Source organism: Melanerpes formicivorus, unplaced genomic scaffold (genome assembly GCF_026170545.1).
Source record: "Melanerpes formicivorus ecotype bairdi unplaced genomic scaffold, bMelFor1.0.p_v2 SCAF_14, whole genome shotgun sequence".
NCBI lineage: Eukaryota > Metazoa > Chordata > Aves > Piciformes > Picidae > Melanerpes > Melanerpes formicivorus.
The window spans coordinates 16195193-16216846 of NW_027142366.1; the positions used below are offsets into that span (position 1 = coordinate 16195193).

The 21654-nt window shown below is 38.4% G+C and overlaps 1 protein-coding gene across 29 annotated transcripts in view; it reads right to left on the bottom strand.

Moving 5' to 3' along the window:
- Positions 1–21654, bottom strand: part of RBFOX1 (RNA binding fox-1 homolog 1) — an 881269-nt gene that overhangs the window by 586185 nt on the left and 273430 nt on the right. For 28 of the 29 annotated variants that reach the window (XM_068147194.1, XM_068147209.1, XM_068147190.1 and 25 more), the window contains one exon: positions 1643–1690. In XM_068147194.1, coding sequence (XP_068003295.1) covers positions 1643–1690 — 48 coding nt within the window. Of the gene's footprint in view, positions 1–1642; positions 1691–21654 lie in introns of those variants that run through there. The other variant, XM_068147177.1, reaches the window with a different exon arrangement.

Consider the following 21654-nt stretch of genomic DNA (forward strand, 5'->3'; position numbering starts at 1 on the left):
TCAGGAATAGAAGAAAACAGCAAAGGAAGAATGCTTTGGTTTGTTAAAATGCTGTTTAAAAGAACAACAGCAAATCCCCTAAACCTCCAAGAGAACTGAAAAAGTGTCAGGAATGGAAATAACAGGAATAGTTCCTGACATGTAATGCAAAGGAAAATGGCTGTGCTTCAGCTCTTGTACCAACATAGCAAAGTTACTATTCCTATTGAGAGTTATGTTGTAGTCCTTTACTAACACAGAGCATTGTCAAGTAGATCATGGCAGTACTTTTTTGAGCCTTCTGATAAAGATGAGATGGTTTCTAAATTTCAAAGAAATTCTGCTGTATTTGCTTACTGCCCTTGCAACTGCCCTACAGTGAGCCAGTTCTATCATACTGATACACACCCGAGTAAAACGTTCAGGGCCGACCTCCTTTAAATGAAAGATATTCAACCTGCCTTAATATAGAGGACTTCAGCAAGAGGAGAGTAGGAAAGGCTGTTGGGAATCTAAGCTATAGCACACTTTCTCCTCTAGCTACATTCACACTTCACTATTTCAATAAGCTTCTGCATAACACAAAATAATTCTCTCACTTCATGCCTGAAACTGGTGAAAATCACTGCCATTCTGAAGAACCTTTAGTGTGATCTCCACAAAGCAAATGAATTGTGCTTTCCTGCACGAACTTCAACAGCATTTATATGACTTTGTTTTGTAAATTTTGAGCTATCATGAGCAACAGAAGTGCTTTTGGCACAACACTGTTTTCTAAACCCTCCTCTTTACAGCAAAAAGAACTTCAAAAAGGAGGAGCTGCTGAGTGTTTATAGGCAGAATCAGCAGCCAAAAGAAGTTTTGGAAGTTGCGAAATAAAACATCAGTACCACACAACATAGCACATTTAAACTGATGTGAAATTGAGCATGAAGACCTACTGTTTCCAAACAAACTGAGAATATGATATTGTTAGCTGCTAGAAGGCAGCTTTCAGCATTGCTCGTTGTACAGCAAGAACTTGGTTATGTTTTAATTCAGGAATTCCTTCTAAAAATGGAACCTTACTCAAGGATATTCAAACATACCATGCCGTAACTTCGTGTTTTGGAGAAGCTAACAAGGTGAAGAATCCATGTGAACACGACTTGTCCACAGGAAATAACATTGGAAATAACATAAAATAAACTTATTTTAATCATCAATTATTTTGAAGGGGGGAGGGGGAATCAGGGTCAAAGCTCCTGCTTATAAAGCAAGAGGCAGTTCTTATCCTGGTACTTTACAAGTATTTAACATGCTATGCCAACATTAACATGAAAGACATGACAGAATTTATGTTAACGGTGGAAACTGAGAATCAGAAGTGCAATCCTTTTTAAGCTGGCTATAGTTTCATGAAATTAAGATTATAATTGCCTTCTGATCAAGCAGTTACTCAAATTCCTAAGAGAAAAACATTCAACAGAGTAAGGCTATTACATCCCCATGAAAGTTAAAATACAACACTAGAAAACTTATTGTTAGAAAACTTCATGAACCATAAAATAATTCCACATGGTTTCACTATATATAGATATAAAAAAATCAACCAGACAAAAACCAACCGACACCACTTACTCTAGAGCTGTCTGACAAGTTAACATTAAAACAAGCCACTTACTTTTCTGTCCTCAGTTTCTACACAGGAACTGCACTCTGCTTTAGTATCCTGAAAAGACAAATAGAGAAGCTTGTCACAAAGCATACTGGTCAGAGTTGTAGGTTTTGGGAATAACTCTGGAGGCAATGCAGCAACACCTGAAAAGTGGGTTTCTCTACCTACTACACTTCATTGAACTCTCATTTCTGTGGATTTAAATGCACAACATTTAGAATCATGGCTTTATATAAAGTTTATTAAAATCTATTACAAGCATAAAGTCAAAGATAAGATTTAAACATCACAAAAGACCCTAATTGAATGTAGTATAAACCTAGTTCAATGTAGTACAGCCAGCTCCTAAGACAAACATATGATCTCTGCTTTACAGCATATGTTTTCTTTTTCTGCTTGCATCTTAAGGGAAATATAATTGCTCACTCCTTTTTCTTTTCTCTCTTCAGCGATGGCAGCTAAAAAAATATGAAGGTAAACTTCAGAGGAAACAGTTGCTCAAACTTCTGCCTGTTGTCAAGAGTGCTAACTAAAACCTGGTGTGTTGAAGATAGTTGTGTCTGAATCTCAGGGCAACATGCAAGAACCAAGCATCAGTTCACACAAGCATGTGTGTGCGTATATATGTGTGTATATACAGAGGTACAGACACATATATTTTGGACTTCATTTTCTTCAGGACTCTTAACAAACAATCTTAAACCTAATGACATCCAGCAAGATCTTTTTAATCCTAAAGTATCTCAGCTGTTCTTGAACCTTTGGATTTTGCCAGTACACCTTAAGACATGCCGAGATGATCATTATCACAAAATGCATCATATGAAAAGCATTTATTTCTCAACATTATTCCTTGATACAACACAGTACTACGTGGAATGAAATAAACCAAATGTCTACAGTGTGATGATGACTTGAACTACAAGTGACCTATTATGATTTTTCTTTTGTATTCAACTTTACTTTTCTAGTGAGTGTATTCTTGGAAGCTAATTTTGCTTACATACTGTAGCTCTAGAGATTTCTAGCTGAAAAAATCACCAGTCCTTCCACAACCTCTCATTGGGGCTAGAACTACTCAGTAGATTTTAGATTATTGGCTAGAGTTACTTGTTATAGAGATCCTAAACAAATGTAAAGCTGAGAGCTAATAGCAGCTCCTACTAAAAATGAAAGCAAATATAAAATGAAGAGATTATGCCTCTTCAACACCATGCCTATTCATCTTAAATGAAGGACTGTTATTATTTCATTGCCAAAGCCTTCTTACCTAAACTGTCTACCTATAAAAGATTTAAAAAGTGAAATCATTCAGTGAAGTAAGATGAATTGAGGTTTCCTGAGAAAAAGTACTTTCATTCACAGCAAGAGATAGTAGAGAGGTTTTCATGAAGCATATCAAGTTCTTTGTCACTTCTGAAGCAGCATATTTGCAGTAACAAAAATCTTTGTTATTCCAGGTAGTCTCATGTATGAATTAGTACCTCAAATACTCTTATATTGAAACTACTTTTCAAGGAAAACCAGACTGTATTTTGGGGAAAGTAACACCCAAAAAATTCTTTTCAGGTGTGACCTACTGGCAGGCAGACAGTTTCTCACCCTGTCACTTCCCTCATTTGTTAGATAAGGAAATACCACCTCTGCCACAGGCTGACTTCCTGAGCTTGATTTGGTGAGTAAGCGGAGAACAAAAAAGTCCTGCATATTTCCCATTAAAGTAATTAACTACAAAAGGCAATCAGAGTTTGTATGTACATACACTGCTCCCATGGCCTCTATTAGAAGGAGGAAAGATGAGAGTGAAGTTATTGAAACATTCCCTCAGCTGGTTTTGTCTGTAATATCACGAATGGTCAGTAGGTGGAAGCAGATAACCTTGTAAAATCTTGTTCAACTTCCCAATGGAAAGATCAATCTGTTGCAAAGACCAGGTTGGTCAGGTTTTTTTATGCTATCCTTGGTATCCCAACAAGTGCTAACACAAATTATGTCTTCTCTTCAAAACACTGGCTTCCAATTTCATAACACTTGCTCTAGATTTAGAAATAAAAGGGTTTGGATTTCTTCCACACTTGAAAATTTTAGAAGTGAAATAGATTCCTTTGAATGACTGAAGTTATATATAAAGTACTTGATGTGAAACTAAACAAGAATATATATTAAAAAAAAAAATCGAGAAGTACACAGTTCAATTCTAGGTTATTGTGCTTTTCTGGATATTTTTATGAAGTGCTTAAATATATCAAAGCCTGGAATCATTGAGGGAAACGATCTTTTCCACTGTCCACTAATCATTACATTTCATTATTGCTGCTAACAAACAGGCTGCCAGCAGAAGAATTCATTTGAATTTCATATTAGTTCTATTTTATCATTCCCAGAGAACAAATTAATGGCACAGTAATACTTACTGAAGAAGAAAATGAAAATTGAAACCTTAGAATGTGACATTCAAGTGTTTACTAAGTTTGTTCCTACTAACTGAAGGATTCATGCTGAAGCCTCAAGAAATGAAGTTATTAACCCAAAGCCAGGATTTCAATGGCTATGAGAGTCACAAAGGAAGGAACTTTCATTACAAAATCAAAGAGAGTCTTCTATGAACTAACAGTTCTGGAAGAACAGAGGTTTGTGTCCATGCTACAAGCACAAACTAGGAGACAAACGGGTTGTCTGCATCTTGTTCTCTTGCCTCAGGACACCCTCCAGGCTGCTGTCTAGAGTCAAAAAGGAAATCCATCTGATCAGGGACTTAAAATCAAGCTTCTCAAGACTACTTATATCTAGTTAAAAGCAGACAGACTTTAAGAGGAAGGTTTACAACACTCTTGAAACTGAGCTGACAAATTTCATAATAAAAACTTACTGCTTGCAAGAATACTGCTGTATTTTTAATGCAGATTTGAAGGGACTCTTGTGTGTGCCCTCCCACACATCCGCCCACCCTCCGGCTGTGGAACTGGATACCCAGTCTCTTTTTTCTTCTGATTCTGGGGTTTTGCTTAGGTTCATTTACAATTTTCAAGGCTATCAAGAGCAGAAAACCATTTTTTTCAGAGAAAACACACTTGACTTTTCCATTAATAAAGATAGGTTTGAAGGAAGATGTACTGCTTGCTGATAAAGCTTTATGGACTGGAGTCGGGAAACTTTTCCACTTCTTTTCTTCCTTGTTCTCTCACCTTTATGAGTTACTTGTCCTTTTGTTAAATATACTCTAACTACTTAGCCATGCAAAGACACATCTCTTCACAACACAGAAAACAAGAATTTGTATGCCTCACAACTCACCTACTTTCTCCAAATACATGTTGTCAGGAGCCCATTGATTTGAATTTACTTGAATGTAAATCTTTTGCCTGTGTCCTTAGATGATCATAACAGCACAAAACAACAGAATATGCAGCACTTTCAGAAAGGGCACTTCTGAAAGTGCCACCCAGAGACATGGACATGCTGGAGTGTTGGCCAAGGAGAGACTGAATTAAATACAAGGGCAAGTGTAGATTGAATCTGGGAAAGAACAACCCCATAGTTCAGTATAGACTGGGGGCTGAATTGTTGGGAGAACAGCTCTTGGGAGGAAGACCTGGAAGTCCTGGTGGACAGAAGGATGATCATGAGCCAGCAATGTTCCCTTGTGACCAAAAATGCCAGTGTCATTCTTGGGTGTATTGGTAGGGGTGTGGCTTGTAGGTCAGAAAGATTCTCATGACAGATGCGTATGAAACATGAACGCATAAGAGGAGTTACAACATTCGAAGAGAGAGGTGCCAAGGTGCCAAAATGATCTGGAGGCTAAAGGTCAGTGAAACAAGAAGTTTAGATCCATAAAATAAACCAGGCAACAAACCAAAAATGAACCAACCAACCAAAAAACCATCACACAGACACAAACCCCCCAAAAACAAACAAAAAACCAACCAAAACCAAACAAAACCCCCCCACCAAAACAGAACAAAACCCACAAACTAGTAAAGAAATGAAAGGAACAACCTAGCCATCTAAATGCAATTTTTCTAAGGTTATTATCTTTATTAGTCTCATAATAGGAATGAGGCATCAAGCATCATACCATGAATTTCAGGAACTGTCCAGGAATAAAACCTCAAATGAACCTCTATAGCTCTCAATTTCCCTTAAGTCTAAACACAAAGCTTTTCTACTTAAATATACCAGCCACGATCTGAGCCTTATGTTTCAGGCTGCAGGCTCTCTATCGTGCTGGCTAAGATGAGATGTTCATCTGCCTTAGCACCTTGTCTCACACTTCAGTGTCAGCACTGTCCCCAGGGAACTGAGCACCAGGATTCTCCTTTGACCTCTGAGGGGCTGACTCAGAGTGCCAGGAATGGAGGCATAAAGGAGACAATCAGGGTGGTCTTAGGGAAGGTGTATAATGTCTTCTGCTTTGTATAACAAAATGCATATAGACACATCAGCACTGTCCTACCTCAGCACCCCAAGTATCAAGCCTGATGTGTGGTAAGTAGGTTCTAAAAGCCAGTGATGAGCTACACTGAGCCAGAAGCAGGTTTCAGGCCATTTAATAGCCATTAATTTTTTTATCTCATGAAGTTATCCAGTCTGGTTTTGAAAGTTCTCAGACTTCTATCCTCTGAAAGATCCCATTGCAATTCTACTGCTTAATTGCATATTATATAGAAAAACACACACCCCTCCGTTTGGTTTTAATTTGCTAATCAAATTTGAGTGGATGTCAATGGTTCTTTTCACCAGTGAATGAGTACTCATGCCAATGTTTACGATGCTTTCCAGAGGTGTTTCTCACAAATGTTAGCACTCATACCAACACATCTCTCAGTCCTAAGGAGAACTCTTCATCTTTTTGGTAGTAAACTGAAACTATTCTGAAGGGGGCCTACAGGAAGGCTGGGGAAGGACTTCTCAGGATCTCAGGCAGTGATAGGACTAGGGGGAATGGAATGAAGCTGGAGGTGGGGAGATTCAGGCTGGATGTGAGGAGGAGGTTCTTCACCATGAGAGTGGTGAAACCCTGGAATGGGTTGTCCAGGGAGGTGGTCGAGGCCCCGTCCCTGGGGGTGTTTAAGAGCAGGCTGGATGAGGCTCTGTCCAGCCTGATCTAGTGTGGGGTGTCCCTGCCCATGGCAGGGGGGTTGGAACTAGATGATCCTTGTGGTCCCTTCCAACCCTGAATGAAACTATGAAACTAAGAATATACCAGGTTGGAAGAGACCTTCTAGATCATCGTGTCCAACCTATCATCCAACACCACCTAATCAACTAAATCATGGCACCAAGCACCCTATATCAGGTCTCCTCCTGAACACCTCCAGTGACGGTGACTCCACCACCTCCCCACACAGCCCATTCCAATGGGCAATCACTCTCTCTGTATAGAACTTCCTCCTAACCACCACCCTAAACCTCCCCTGGCACAGCCTGAGACTGTGTCCTCTTGTTCTGGTGCTGGCTGCCTGGGAGAGGAGGCAACCAGCACCACATCAGAACCACATTAGAGCAAGAAAAAGATATTTCTGCCTCTTTCTGTATAAACTAGACTAATACACTTTTATTTTTTTAAATCAGTTTTTGGCAAGACCAATCTAAAATTTGTGATCTTGAAATACTGAAACTTTCCTTTAAAGACCGAACACAGATATGAATGTTAGAGAAAAATAACTCATGACTTCTCTATGGAACCTAAGATTCAGCTCCTTCTGCTAATCAATCCTGCTATAATTTATCCCAAGATGAGTACAAGGAACACAGGCTGACAGGTGAAATATGCTCCCTATTTTGCTGTTCAGATAACCATTAACAATAACTACAATAGAGCACGTGAATGATAAAAGACCAGATGCTCATTGAGCTGAAAAATCCAATACTCCTCACCAAGGCAGGGGTGGGGGGCAAGCTATTAAGAAAATTGTGTCTCAACTAATAGTACTATAGACAGTATGTCAACTTGGCAAACAATTTGCCCATAAAGTCCTTCTCTTTTCTTTATGCAGTGCAAGGATCTTGTTAGGTATATGTCTAATTGTAATAATTATTAGTAAAATGAATGAAAACAATCTCTGTTTTAAAGAGGCTGAATCTTTTCTAATAAATTGTGCTTTCTAGATTAAAAAAAAAAAAAAACAAACAAAAAATCCAACATGAATCAGAGAAAGTGTTTCTTTAGTGGGTTTCCTGCCAATTAACCAGCTTCTGATTTTATTTATACATGGGTATCAAATCACAAACAAACCCTCACAACAGCTGTGCACTCATAACACTTGCATTTCTCTTTGCTTTTAAGGCAAATTTGAGGGTTGAGATCTTAACTACAGCTTAGATGCTGAAGTTCTAAATCAAACTGAATCATCTCTATATTCCAAAAAGAAATGAGAGATCAGATGGTACTGTGGTGGCGTTCTGACTTTCTCACAGTGATTGCTACCATACTGATGTACTTTTAGGTGGTGATCCAAAACACAAGGAATTAACACGAATGTATTTCATAAACTTACCAGATTCAGGTCCACATTCTTTTTCCACAGTAAGACCAAACACATTCCATCATTAAACACCAATACAACTCATAGGCTTTATATATTTTACCTTAGTGTTATCAAACTAAGTGATATTTTAATAGTAAATGCAATAACATCAGCACTAAGTCCCTTAGGTCTCATTTGCTTTAGCAGTGCCTTAACCAAGTGAAAACAGAACTACAAGACCACTGAAGAAGAAAAATTCTATTATGGCTTGTCATAGCTGAACACAAACACAACAATTAGAGTACTGCCTTCCACTAAAATAGAACTGATGTTCTTCAAAATACGTACACTTAAGCACAAACATATTTAAGTGGCTTTTCACAGTTGCTGAAGAAAGGATATTAAATTGGTTCTATGTGGTTAGAACAAAACATATCTTTTTATCAGAGGGGGAATTATTAAATGCATTTGTAAGACAATTTGCTGGGTGCATTAGTATAAAATTGGGAAAAGAGAGGGCCTTTGGTCACTGCTTTTACACAGTGATACTTTCAGGTTTTTCATACAAGGGTTATCCTTAGAAACACTTCAGTCACACAAGTTCCCTTTTGCATGAACTATTGTCTCACAAAAGAAAAGTTACAAAACCCAAAGCCAAAAAAAATAAAAGTCCTTGTTAAAGCAAACCAGCAGGTCGTTAGGATGACCAATGTTAACTGAAGAAATGCTGATACAGGCTGTTATTTCCCTTTGGAATTCCTGGAACACTGTGGAATTGCAGTCATACCCGTCATATGTCTTGAAAGATACTTCATAAAACTGATTATGTTACTTCAAAATTCTTCAGTATCAATCTTAAGATCTGCTACCAGCTTTGTTTCCTTGTTTGTGTAGCTTTAAATTCCCACCAACTCTATCATACTCCTTTTTTGCTGTTTGTGACTTTTTTACTGCTTAGACTGACTAAATGCCCTATTTCATCATTGTTTTCAGCATGTTCAAAAAAAAAACAACATCTAAAACTGTGGCTTATTTTGCAATACAAATACTGAAAATCATCATCACCATTTACACTGTAATTGCTCTCACTGAGCCTAATGATTATTAATGATGCAGCCAGAGAAATGCATTCTATGATATTATGTGATAAGAAAATGATAATATTTAGTAAATTATGTTTTCCGACTACTAACATTAGTTCGCTACATCAGGCCAGAAAAATCCATTTATTAGCATGGTATAATGATACAGTAATGCCAAGATCAAGCTGATGTTCAAGAGATGTAAATAAGCTTCAGAAAAACAGACCCAGTGCAAGGTTTTCTACCCGATGAACGCCAAGATTCTGTATCAGAGCTATTCCACAAAACATGGTCTGTAGCAGCCAATTCAAAATGCTAACATCTAAAATGTAATTACCAAAGAAAGGTTCAAAAGACCAAGTTAGCCCCTATCAAAGTTATCAAAGACTCTACAGGATTACCATTAAACAACAGATGAACTGTATGTGATCTTGCTCCTTTTGTCCTCAGACCTCCTGCAATGCTAAAACCATGAAACGACAACAGAAAAGCACTTGCAAAATTAGCTGCCCAAATGTGCATGTCTTTTGAAGGCTTCAGCTAACTGTACTTTATGTAATCCCCATCTGGTATCCTCAAAAGCAAAAATAACAGAATTCTCAGTTGTCACTCAGGGCAACTACTTTATCAGCAACTGTCTGCTACTTTGAAAGAATTTTGAAGTGGAGAGGGAAGTCCATAAAAAAAGACAAGTAGAGAAGGAGCTTTTGATCAGCAGGTTGATTTCTTCATGCGAGACTAGTAAAGATCATGAAACAGTCTTCAGAGCATAAATTTGAGTAAAAAAATTATCATGAATAATTCATGTACAGTTCTGGAACTATATAAAACCCTACTCCAGTAGATATAATAGCCAAGGCCCAAAAGCAGAGGAAAGGAGACAGTAATGTCAGTAAGAGTACTTCAACAGACGCAGAAGCTCTAATATCCTGAATATGAAGCACTATGACCCAAAAGCAGACTCTCATAGCCACCAGGACAGAATGAAGAGGACAGAAAACTGAGGTTTCTGTAGCCCAGGAGCTACAAACACCTTTCCCTAACTTCTCATTGCTCCAAGTTCACAAAGTACATTCAATACAACTGAATTTGCAGAGAAAACCCTGAAAATGTGAGTCATAGGCAGGATTTCTGCCCGCTGGGAAAAAAGCCTCAAAACTCACTTTTTTAGTAACAGAAGAAGAGCCACTGTAAAAACTCAAGACAGACACTAAACAATCTAAAGCCTAAAGCTGCTGCAGGCTTTATTATTAAGGTATTCCATACACACCTCCCCAGCAGGTATGTCAGCTATCCACCACCGTTTTCCTAATGCTTGTATCTATGATGTTGTCTACAAAACAGTTTTTCTCATTATAAAAATCTTGGGATTTACATTGCTTTGTGACAATAAAAATGGTTATTAGATCTTTTCCCCCCCAACTCTTTAATTAATTAATTAATTAATTAATCACAAGGACTATAAGCCTTAGCTCATCTCTCATTCCTAGAGCCATACAACGTCTCTGCTAATGGTGTCTCACCATGGAGCTTTAAAATCGTTATCAAAGAAAGGCAAACTTAAGTATTTTTATCTTTCCTTTATTCTTATTTCTGATTTGGATACCTAAGAAGAATCTGCAGTCCTTTTTCGCAGACATTACACACTACAATGATGAACACTAGTTAACTTTGTATATTCATAAGCTACTGCTTGAGATCAATTTTGGTACTAAGGTTCTTTCATTTTACTCACAAGTCAGTTTTAGGCTTATTAATGACCACTGAAAATATCCTGAATAAAAAGTTGTGCTTATGACTTAAATATAAACCCTTCAAGGAAGCAGAAATTGGAAAAGTGACAGCTTACAACAATAGAAAGGGATCTTTTTTTTTATATGTATGTAGAACATGGCATGTTTCTATCCTCCACTGAAATGTTAGCAGTCATGCAACTGTGACGATGCCTTAGTTAACTGCTGTCATCTTTTTACAACTATGCACTTGGAGAGAGGAAGGATTTCTTCATTTGAAATGAGCAAACGTATTTCCCACTCCACATTCAGCACTACCAGATACGTTCAAGTCTAGAGAGACCAAGTAGTCTTGAACTGAAGTTCTTCAGAAAATAGTATTTTGTCTGACTGACAAAACCAGTACCTGGTAATTAAGGACACTACAAGCTGCTGGTGGTAACACCACAAGCATCATGACCTGAGATGGAGGAGAACAAGGAATGTGCATCTATAGCAAGAGTTGCACAAGCAGGCAGACAGAGTTTGGTCTGGACATGATGTGAACAAAAAATTGCATACACAGTGAACATTACAGTAACTTTCAAAAGCTATGTTTTAATGTCAATGGAGTAAAAGGAGGGGAAAAGAAAGTATCAGGGTCTATATTTGGATAGGAAAATTGAAGGTAAGAAAAGGAGATATCTGTATATATAAACTGGGATCCCTGAATGCTGAGGCAGGATAGGAGAGATGGGAGAACAGGCCTTCTGGCTCAGGAGTAGTAACCTAAAAATACAGCTGACATGTTTGCATAGCCTTTTTAAAAAGTGCTATAATACACTTGCTAGTTAGAAAGAAATCACAGTAATGCTAGAAGTTCCACCTTTACCTGCTGTCATGGCTGCACTAATCATCAGACACATAGAAAGAGTCATTCCAGTCCATGTTCCAAAGGCTTACATTTCAAATGTTGCCCTGGACAACTAAAAAGACAAGCACAAGTAAAGAAAATCAACTCCCAAAATTCATCACCAAGGAAAAAAGGTCTGTTTCTTGAGAGCTGCCTCGGTTAGGTGAAGCTTCTCCACATTCCTTGCTTAGCCTATGTGTTATTTGTGAGCCCTCCCTGCTACATTAGTGAGGAGGGGCAAAGCTTACAAGTGGGAGGCAGAAAATACCGGCTTGTTCTGGGGTAGAAGAGCATTAGCACACGCTTCTGCAGCATACATTCCATCTGAGCAACACCAAGGTGGAGCAGGCTGCAGCCCTCTCCATGCAAACACCAGCCAGCCAGAATCCTCTCAATTACACAGTGTGGCATATCCCAAATATTCTGAGTCTGCTGTGAATGTGCAATCAAGTATCTCAGACACTTAAATATCTGAAGAGTTCTGTGACATCATCAGTTCTAGAAATACCTCAGGTAAGGCAAGTACCTGCCAGGGGTCTGTCAGTTAGACAATGGTGGAAGGCTGCTACTTGAATCAACTGAAAGCAGAGCAAGGAAATGGATTTGAGCAACCATCTTCTGAAATTCTATAGCAATTCAGAAGCATTGTAACTATTTCAGCATAACCAGTGAAAAGGAAAACTTAGAATGCAACAGGTTCAGGTTCAAGGAAGCTAAGAAAAGGTATCGAAGCCATTCAGGGAGCTATTAGTGTGACTTCAAGGGTGATATGCACTACAGCTCTGCAACAGCATAGAACAAAAAGACCACTGTTATAGTGCTACCGAGCAAGTACAGCATAATTTGCTACAGAACTCAGTGCGGCTGGAAACTTCAGCTATTTCTGAGATCTCTCAGAAACACAAGGTTACTTCTGAATGCTGTTTATCAGTAGAGCCTTATCTTTACAGTCTCATCATGACTGCCTGCTCTGCTCTGTCTGGTCTCCCTTAAACAGAATCTCTGTGAGCTGCTCATCAGAACTGCATGCAATAACGTTCTCCTTTGCTAAAATACATTGTCCAGGTAATAAAGTCACCTCCAGTCAGTAAAGGGTGCATATAGTCTAGTATCTAATGCAATGTAGCATACAGTGCCTTGCTGCAACTGGGATTACTTCAAGCCAGAGGCATACACTGTAAATCTTCTGGAGGACAAACAAGTCAGTGAGAAATAACTTGCAGCAGCTTTGTGACTAGAAGTACTCTTTACATATTGAAACAGCCAAACAGTAGAGAACTACAGTTGTAATTTGAAATATTATTAGAATGACACTTTTAAGCTCTTTCTGTACAAGATGCAACATCACAGAAAATTTCAGTATACACAGTTTCAACAAACCTCAATACAGTGTATTAAATAGGCACAGCGAAAATGTTCAGTTCAATACATCCCAAACACTCTCCACAGGGTTTCAATTTGGGAACACATGGCAACAGCAAGGCATAGCAATGATATGCTTAGAGCAAACTGTAACTGGTTTTTAAAGTTCCTGAGACAAATATTCACTAGTTCTTTTCATTTATTCATTAATGTTTTGCAGCAAAACCTACAGCTGCTTCTGATTACTCACACGAGAACCAGTTTCCTAAAATTAATGATACTTAAATCCAAAAGATGCACCAGCTTCATTAATGTAACTTGTGCTTAAAGTCATTAATATTTAAAGTGTGAGCACAGAATTCCAAGATAAGAATTTAAAACTGAACAAGGAATTGAAGTTTCACACAATCTGAAAAATACTAATAATGTGAGATTTGTATGAGCAATGAAAGCACAGAGGAAGCATTAACAAAAACTGGGTATTTACCTACTCTTCTGTTCATAGTGAGTGCAAATCATCACCTCCCCAAACATGCAGTAAAAAGTTGTTCCCTGGACCTCACTGATCTCTCTCCCCCTGCACAGCTGTAAGTGATGCAATGTGACACTGGCATCAGTGCATCTTGCTACTTGTGGCAATGAAGATATAGATTAGCAGATTTCTCTCAGACCTATTTTCTGCCTAGAGTCAGATTTGCATAGGAAAAAACCAACACAAACTGTCTTGAAAGATATTTGGATTAAAAAAGTATATTTAAAGATACGAAAGGAAGCAAAAAGGCTGGGTAGAACACATCACGTGGAAAAGAGCAGCATTGCTCTTAGCAGCATGGGAGACAGATTTTGGAATATAATTAAGAGGATTTAGAGCATTCAATACAAATAAATCACTTCATATTTAACTTCAGGTGGAAAAAAAAAATGAAGTTCTGAAATAAACCATTGCACCATTGAAAATTAATGGAAACCACATATATTAATAAGGCACATATGACACAATTTTCCAGTCATTGCTCAAATTTCACAGCTAAAAACAATTTGGTAAGGTTTTTTTTATTTCATTATACAATATAATTAATATATTATCTTAAGTAGTGAAGGAGTGAAACAAAAAAACCTGCATTTAATGAACTATTTTTTGGTTCCATTGACTAATAAAATCATTGCATAAATGTACAGCACAATTCATCACTCCATTATGTAACAGAAATGTAGAAATATGTCACCTGCTCCAAGACAATCATATCTAAGAAAAAGAACCTGTTGAGCTTCTTATCTACCAACCTAATTAAGTTTTTGTACATTAAAGTATCCCCCAAACTTAGCTAAGTTTATATATGCATTAACTGATTATTCTTGATAAAGCAGGAAAAAATATCGCTAGCCAGTAAGATTGAGTATTTCTCCAGGAAAAGGGATCAAAAAGCATTTAAAACTAGAAAATAACTGAACACAGAGGTAGTGTGCTGATGCAATTATAAATATCCTGAACTTAATGTCAGTGTGATAGGACAGCTAACATTTTTCACTGCTCCAAATTATTGAAAGACTGAGTCTAATTTTTTGTACTTCATGTCTCATTAAGGACAATGTTCTCAGTCTTTTAGTAGCTTCATAAATAATTTACGTATCTTCTCATTAGCAAGAAGAGGAGTATAAAAAGGTATCTGTCAGAATACTAATCTAAAGACATCCCATTCAAATTACTTATTTTTTCCTTGCAAAGAACTATAACCTCCTGAATAAACAAAACTCTTCACAGCAAAAGCAAGGCAATGAGGTCAGGAACCTAACCCAAAGTTCTTACTTCCCATCCAAAGTTCACCTTTTCCCTCAGCATATCAAGATCCAAGACAGTGTATCTGCTCAGAACAAAACCAGCTGAAGGTAAAAAGACAGAATGCACTTATTCCAGCATAAAAGATACTAAATATATCTTTGACCAAGAAAAGTGATCTGACTTCACTTGGAAGTGTATGCATATTTCTAAGACCTTTTGAATTTGGGGTCAGAAACCATCCTTTTCTTTAAAATAAAAGGCACAATTAATTAGCCAAAACCAGAAGTTGCTGCGGTTTGCTTTTGCTTTTACCATGCCAGTGTGCAGAATGTAGTTCACATTTCATCATTACAAAACTCTCCCAGCTTTATTTCTCTGCAGAGAAAACACTGATCATTAAAATTGGAGAAGAATTGTCTAGTGATGGGTTTTGCATTGTGATTCACTCACACTGTGTAATCCCAACCCACATATTGCAAGACCTCTGTTCTAGAGACAAAGCATCAGATGTTCTGTCTCAGATCTGATTAGACATTTTCCAGTGCTGTGTTTGTGTTAGGTTTTCTTGTTTTGGTTTTGTTTTGGTTTTGTTTTTTTTTGTGGATGACAGTAGTTTCACAACCAAAACACCTGACTGGAAGTTATCAGGTTTTCACTGGACTACTGCCAAAGACTGTCTTCCCAGAGCCAGAAGGTTATTTCTGATCAAAGCTGAAAGGACACCCAACCCTGGGAGGAGGAGAGGGAGACTCTTGCATTAGAGCAATAAACAGAAAATTGACTAGGAATCTTTTCTGGAACTCAAGAGACTCAGATTCTTAGCATACCTGATACGTACCCTGGAGAACTTCAGTCTTCCGTATCAAAAATCAGTACCATCCTTTCAGGCTAGATTTCTCAGGTTACATTACATTGTTGTGATAATTTGCACTTAGAAGAAAAATAATTTTGGAAGGTTTGCTTTAACCAATGTGACAAAAATATGTAGATTTAAAGTGGATGGGAATATGCTTTACAGTCAAGTTTAATTTAGAAGGCTTAATATTAGTATTAAAGATAAAATATTCTAAAGCAACAAGGGAGAAATAGTTTAGTTGTAATGACACTGCTAATAAAGGCTATTCACGAATGCAGGTGAAGTCAGAGGAACAGGAAAGCAATTGGATAACTTATAACTGAAGACTGGGTTTGGCTCATTTGCAGAGCACCCCTGTTTGCATTCATAATCCAAGAAAAAGCAATACATTATTCAAAAATTGCCAAAAGCACTGGAAAGTGATACATGTGGGTAATGCAGCTGAAGTGATGAACAAAGCCAAATCCCACAAACAGTGAAAGCCCGCATCTAGACTTGACAAACAATGACACAACACCCTGCAGGACAGCAGCTGAGAAAGGAAACAAAACTGTAAATAAAGCTAAAGAGCCTCTTCCACAGTATAGATTTCCTGAAACAATTAGCAGGTCACTATCTGGTTAGTTAAGCAATGATCACTTTAAAGCAACCCTAATCCCCACACTTTCTCCAGCAGCCAAACCCTCACTCAAGTGACAGAATGTGACTCGTATTTTGCCAGTTCCATCAGTTGATGCTCATTTGGGTCCACCACCACCGATCCTTCCACTAATCCCATCAAGGGGATTTTGGGTTTGGTTGTTGTTTGGGGTTTTTTTTGCTGATTTTTTTTTTTTTTTAATTACATCTCTCACTGACTCAGATAGGGGAATCAAATACTGAATAATACATTCAATGAGTTACTTAATTATCTGGGTGAAGGTGAAACTGAAACAGCTGAGTCAAATAATGAGATGTCAAGTACAGCAGCTTCGGCCAAGGAGGGATTTGAAAGCATTCTTGCCAACAGAGAGGAAAAACCATGGTATTGTTTCAAACACAGAATATTAAGGGGTTTAATTTTTCCATTTCAATCCCTCCAAATACACCACTTGGGGTGGAAAATAGTAAAAGTGAACTGACAATAGCAAGGAGAATAGAAATAATTCACTGTATGGAAAACACCACTAAATCACTCATAGTTGACTACCAAATTATCAACAGTTCAAAACAAATAAAATGCAAACAAAACATCTTCTAGAAAAGTTAACTAGAGAATGCCAAACTGTTCTAATACAGGATGATGATTAACCACTACTTTCACTAATCTATTAATTAAATCTGTTTAATTCTGCAGGTGGCTATCCATAGTCATAGCATACCTGTTTTTCTGCCCTTAGCATTAGTTGCAGACTCTTGTAATCAGAGGCTATTTATTACAGTCACAGCTAGTTAATGAATCCTTACTTTATTCCTGTGTTTGGACAAACAGCTTGATTTATCCCTACCCTGCAGTCTCTAAATGATGATTTTGCCAGAGTAAAGCAGCATAAAGTTACAGTTTGGCACTTGGGAGTTTTTTCAGGGACTCTGCTCAAGGGACTCTGTCAGATGCCTTAGGGAAAGGCAGACATGCAAATATTTCTTTCCATTACAGCTAAACAGTAAAAAATATGATTACTTACAAAAATAATAATGGTTAAAAACTCTCAAAAAATCACAAAACCATGAGTTCCAACTCAAAACAAACACATAGGTCGTGCTCAAACTCCAAATGGACACCTGTTTAAGTTAGAGAGAAGGTGGCTTGTCTTCCAACTCTCTTTTGCTTGTCTTCCAACTCTTTTGCTCTCTACAACTACCTGAAGGGAGGTTGTAGACAGGCGGGGGCTGGTCTCTTCTCCCAGGCAACCAGCACCAGAACAAGAGGACACAGTCTCAAGCTGTGCCAGGGAAGGTTTAGGCTGGATGTTAGGAAGAAGTTCTTCATAGAGGGATTGCCCATTGGAATGGGCTGCCCAGGGAGGTGGTGGAGACGCCATCATTGGGGGTGTTCAGGAGGAGACTGGATGGGGTGCTTGGTGCCATGGTTTAGTTGATTAGATGGTGTTGGATGATGGGTTGGATGCAATGATCTTGAAGGTCTCTTCCAACCTGGTCTGGTCTGGTCTATTCTATTCTATTCTATTCTAACTCCTCCTCACAAAACCAAGCTGTGAAATATTGACAGTATTTCCAAGTTTCACAAACTCCAGGGTATCCAGCTGATATTGGCATATCCCTGAACTGGGCTGCAGAAACAGCAGTGCCTACATATTGGTCATCCTTGCCAAAAATAACTTCACAGCAGAGGTAACAAAAATGGGGAAAAAAAAAACAACCTACAGTGAGTGTGCCACAGGATACAGAATGTGTCAAAGTCATGCAAGCCAGAGGCTATTAAACAGTTAAAAAAACCAAAACACCCAAACAACAGGAGAAATAATACATTTCTCTTGCTAATCTGAACAATATTCAAACCAGCATTCTGCAAATGACAAGCTCTACAATAATAATACTGAGTAACAGGCAGTAATAAACCCCCGGGTTATCAGGTCACCCATCACCACTGAAGTTAACAGCTGCGAGAATAGGATTGTTTGCCGCAATGACAATGTAATAAATCCAATCTTTCTGGAGTTTGCTCAGCCTGACTCTCCTACTCTGCACCCACACACAGGTCTCACTTTCAAACACACACTGTATTTGCCATGTTGGGCTTTTTCTTTGTTTGTTTTTAAAAGACCCACTCCCGTTAAGTGTATCAGAAGTATTGAAACATTACAAACAAAATGGCCAGTTTTTATGATGGCAGAAATGCAGCAGTGTTAAGGTCTTCATTTAATCTCTTGCACACATCGATGCAGATAGAGGCTCGCTTATTTCCCTGCTGTGTTATGCATTCTTGAGACAGCAATAGTAGGCAGTTCACATTACAGCAGTTTTCTATATTAACTACCAAAATGGCTAATCTTGTAGAAAATCTAGATTTATTGCTAGTGTGGCCTGGCCAGTGGAGGCAGAAAACCAATCTGTGGTGGGTTTGTATCTTGAAAGATGTCTTGGCACCACAGTATTTCCCATGGCTACCCCAGGCTCTAACTAAGCACTTCATCATGCTTTCGTCTCAAAACGTAATACAGAGTGGACATGGATGAACGAAATACACAGAGGCATTAAAAACAAAGGGCAGCAAAAAAGCATTAACTAAATGACTAGCATTCACATCTACAATTGGGAAAAACCCAAACACAACAGCTGATCAAATGTCTTTGTAAATTCAACGTCATCTTTGTGTTTCTTGGTTTGCTTTTATTAATACTTGGGGCTACCCCAGTGTTTACCTTGAAAAAGCTTAGTTTATCTATGCCACTACAGATCAGTCCATCATCTCTCTACATCACAAGGCTAACAGCAGCAGGTTATGGGCCCAAGAGTCAGCTGGTGTTTTAAAGAATACTGACCCTCTTCAGTGTGCTACAGGAGCCTGTTTCTAGTGGCAAAGGCTTTCCAACAAAAAAAAAGGAACCAGCTTCATGTACACAATATATGTGTGATATTTAACTTGCAGCCACAGGAGTTCAGAATGATTCATGTATAAATAGTAAATATAAATCCCTTCTTTTAAAACTTCCAGAATGTAGGAATACAACAGCTTTCAGAGTTCACTAACATTTGGATCTCATTTTTATTGTGCTTTCTCTTTACAGGCTGTTCCTGCTATAATTTTAACATTTTTTTTTCCATTTAATTCTAGATCATAAAACAGTAAAAATCCAGCAAATGGCCATCTTAAAACTTCAAATCCTTTGCACTTCACAGCTGAATCTCTTTTTTCTCTCACCTTAATGCTGGATATCAATAAATGTCCCAAAATGAAAAGTGTTGCCTTAACAGATCTGCCTTTAATGAGCTGTGCAATTGATATATGCTTCCGTACGTAGCTGCACATGTAACAAAGAACTGCTTTGGAAAGTCTCAGTAGCTGTATCCTTAGGATTTCCAGATGCCAGGGCAAATGCCACATATCTTGAAATACCAAACATATGGCAAAAACCTTAAAGGCAAAACTGTGGAGTTGCAAAAAACACTAAAAATAATACTGCCAAAAGCAGTAATGCTGACAGGCACCATATTAGAAGATGAGTACAAGAGTTCAGGTTTTAGCATCTCCCTCCCTAAATGGTAGTATAGTTTTTATTAATAAAAGTAAAGACTATTTTATATGAACGACTGCATAATGGTGAATTTGGGGGTTTGCTTGCTTTGCTCTTTTCCTCCTCTTTAAAAACAAGATCATTCCTCAGGTACACTGTTTAACTGCCTAAGAGAATGCTGTGCAATACCATGCTTCCTTGCTTCCTCTTTTAGAGTAAGAATGTAAAGTTCTGTTTCATAATTAAATGAATGATGTGAAGATGTGCAAACCCACCACTATGTCTGCAAAGCTCAAAAACCCCATAATATTGATGTAGTGGGTGGTGGAGTCACCATGATTGGAGGTGTCTAGGAGGAGACTTGATAGGGTGCTTGGTTACATGGTTCAGTTGATTAGGTGGTGTTGGATGATAGGTTGGACGCCATGATCTTGAAGGTCTCTTCCAACCTGGTTTATTCTATTCTATTCTAATACAAGTATTCACAGAATCACCAAGGTTGGAAGAGACCTCAAAGATCATCAAGTCCAACCTGTCACCACAGACCTCATGACTAAACCATGGCACCAAGTGCCATGGCCACGTCCAATCCCTTCTTGAACACCTCCAGGTATAGTGACTCCACCACCTCCCTGGGCAGCACATTCCAATGGTGAACAACTCTCTCTGTGAAGAGCTTTCTCCTCACCTCCAGACTAAACTTCCCCTGGCGCAGCTTGAGACTGTGTCCCCTTGTTCTGGTGCTGCTTGCCTGGGAGAAGAGACCAACCCCCACCTGGCTACAACCTCCCTTCAGGTAGTTGTAGAGAGCAATAAAGTCTCCCCTGAGTCTCCTCTTCTCTAGGCTAAACCCCCCCAGCTCTCTCAGCCTCTCCTCATAGGGCTTGTGCTCGAGGCCTCTCCCCAGCCTTCTTGCCCTTCTCTGGACACGTTCAAGTGTCTCAATGTCCTTCTTAAACTGAGGGGCCCAGAACTGGACAGAGTGTAGCCATGTGACTTCAAGCAAATCATTTCTGATTAGACCCCCTAGACTACCAAGCAGTTGCCTCCTCCACTAGCTGTCAGGAGTTATCAGATAACAAACTTTACACGGCATCAGACCTAATTTCTGCATAGCGCTGCTGCACTGACGCCTTGCAACAACAATGGCAGACATATCACTAAATGGGCAAACGCAGAAACATAATTAAATTAACTGATAATCATCTCTCTTCTTCTATCCGGACTGTAATTTAATGCACTTGCAAATGTAATGAGGTTCACTGAATTTGAAAAAAATAAAATAAAAAATTACTGTGGAAATAACAGAAACAAGATTAAATTAATTGCAAGACACACTGATAAGAAAGCTTGTTTCAAATGATGGGCAAAACAGTTCTGAAAGCCATTACCAGGCTAGTCACATAGCCTGCACCTTGATGACAAATAACACATTTCAAATTATTTTTGTACCAACTGGAGTATCCACTGCATTTCACATAGCCATATGCTGAGGGGTTAGTGCTCTCTTGTCTTCAGGTAAATAAACATGTGAAAAATGCTTGGGCAGTAACAAAAAAACCCAAGAAAATCTGGCCAACAACCACGTTTGGTTTTACTCCAAGCTTCGCCACGCAACTTCACATAGTGAAATTTAAGATTAAGATGCACTCAGTGCTTTTACAGCTT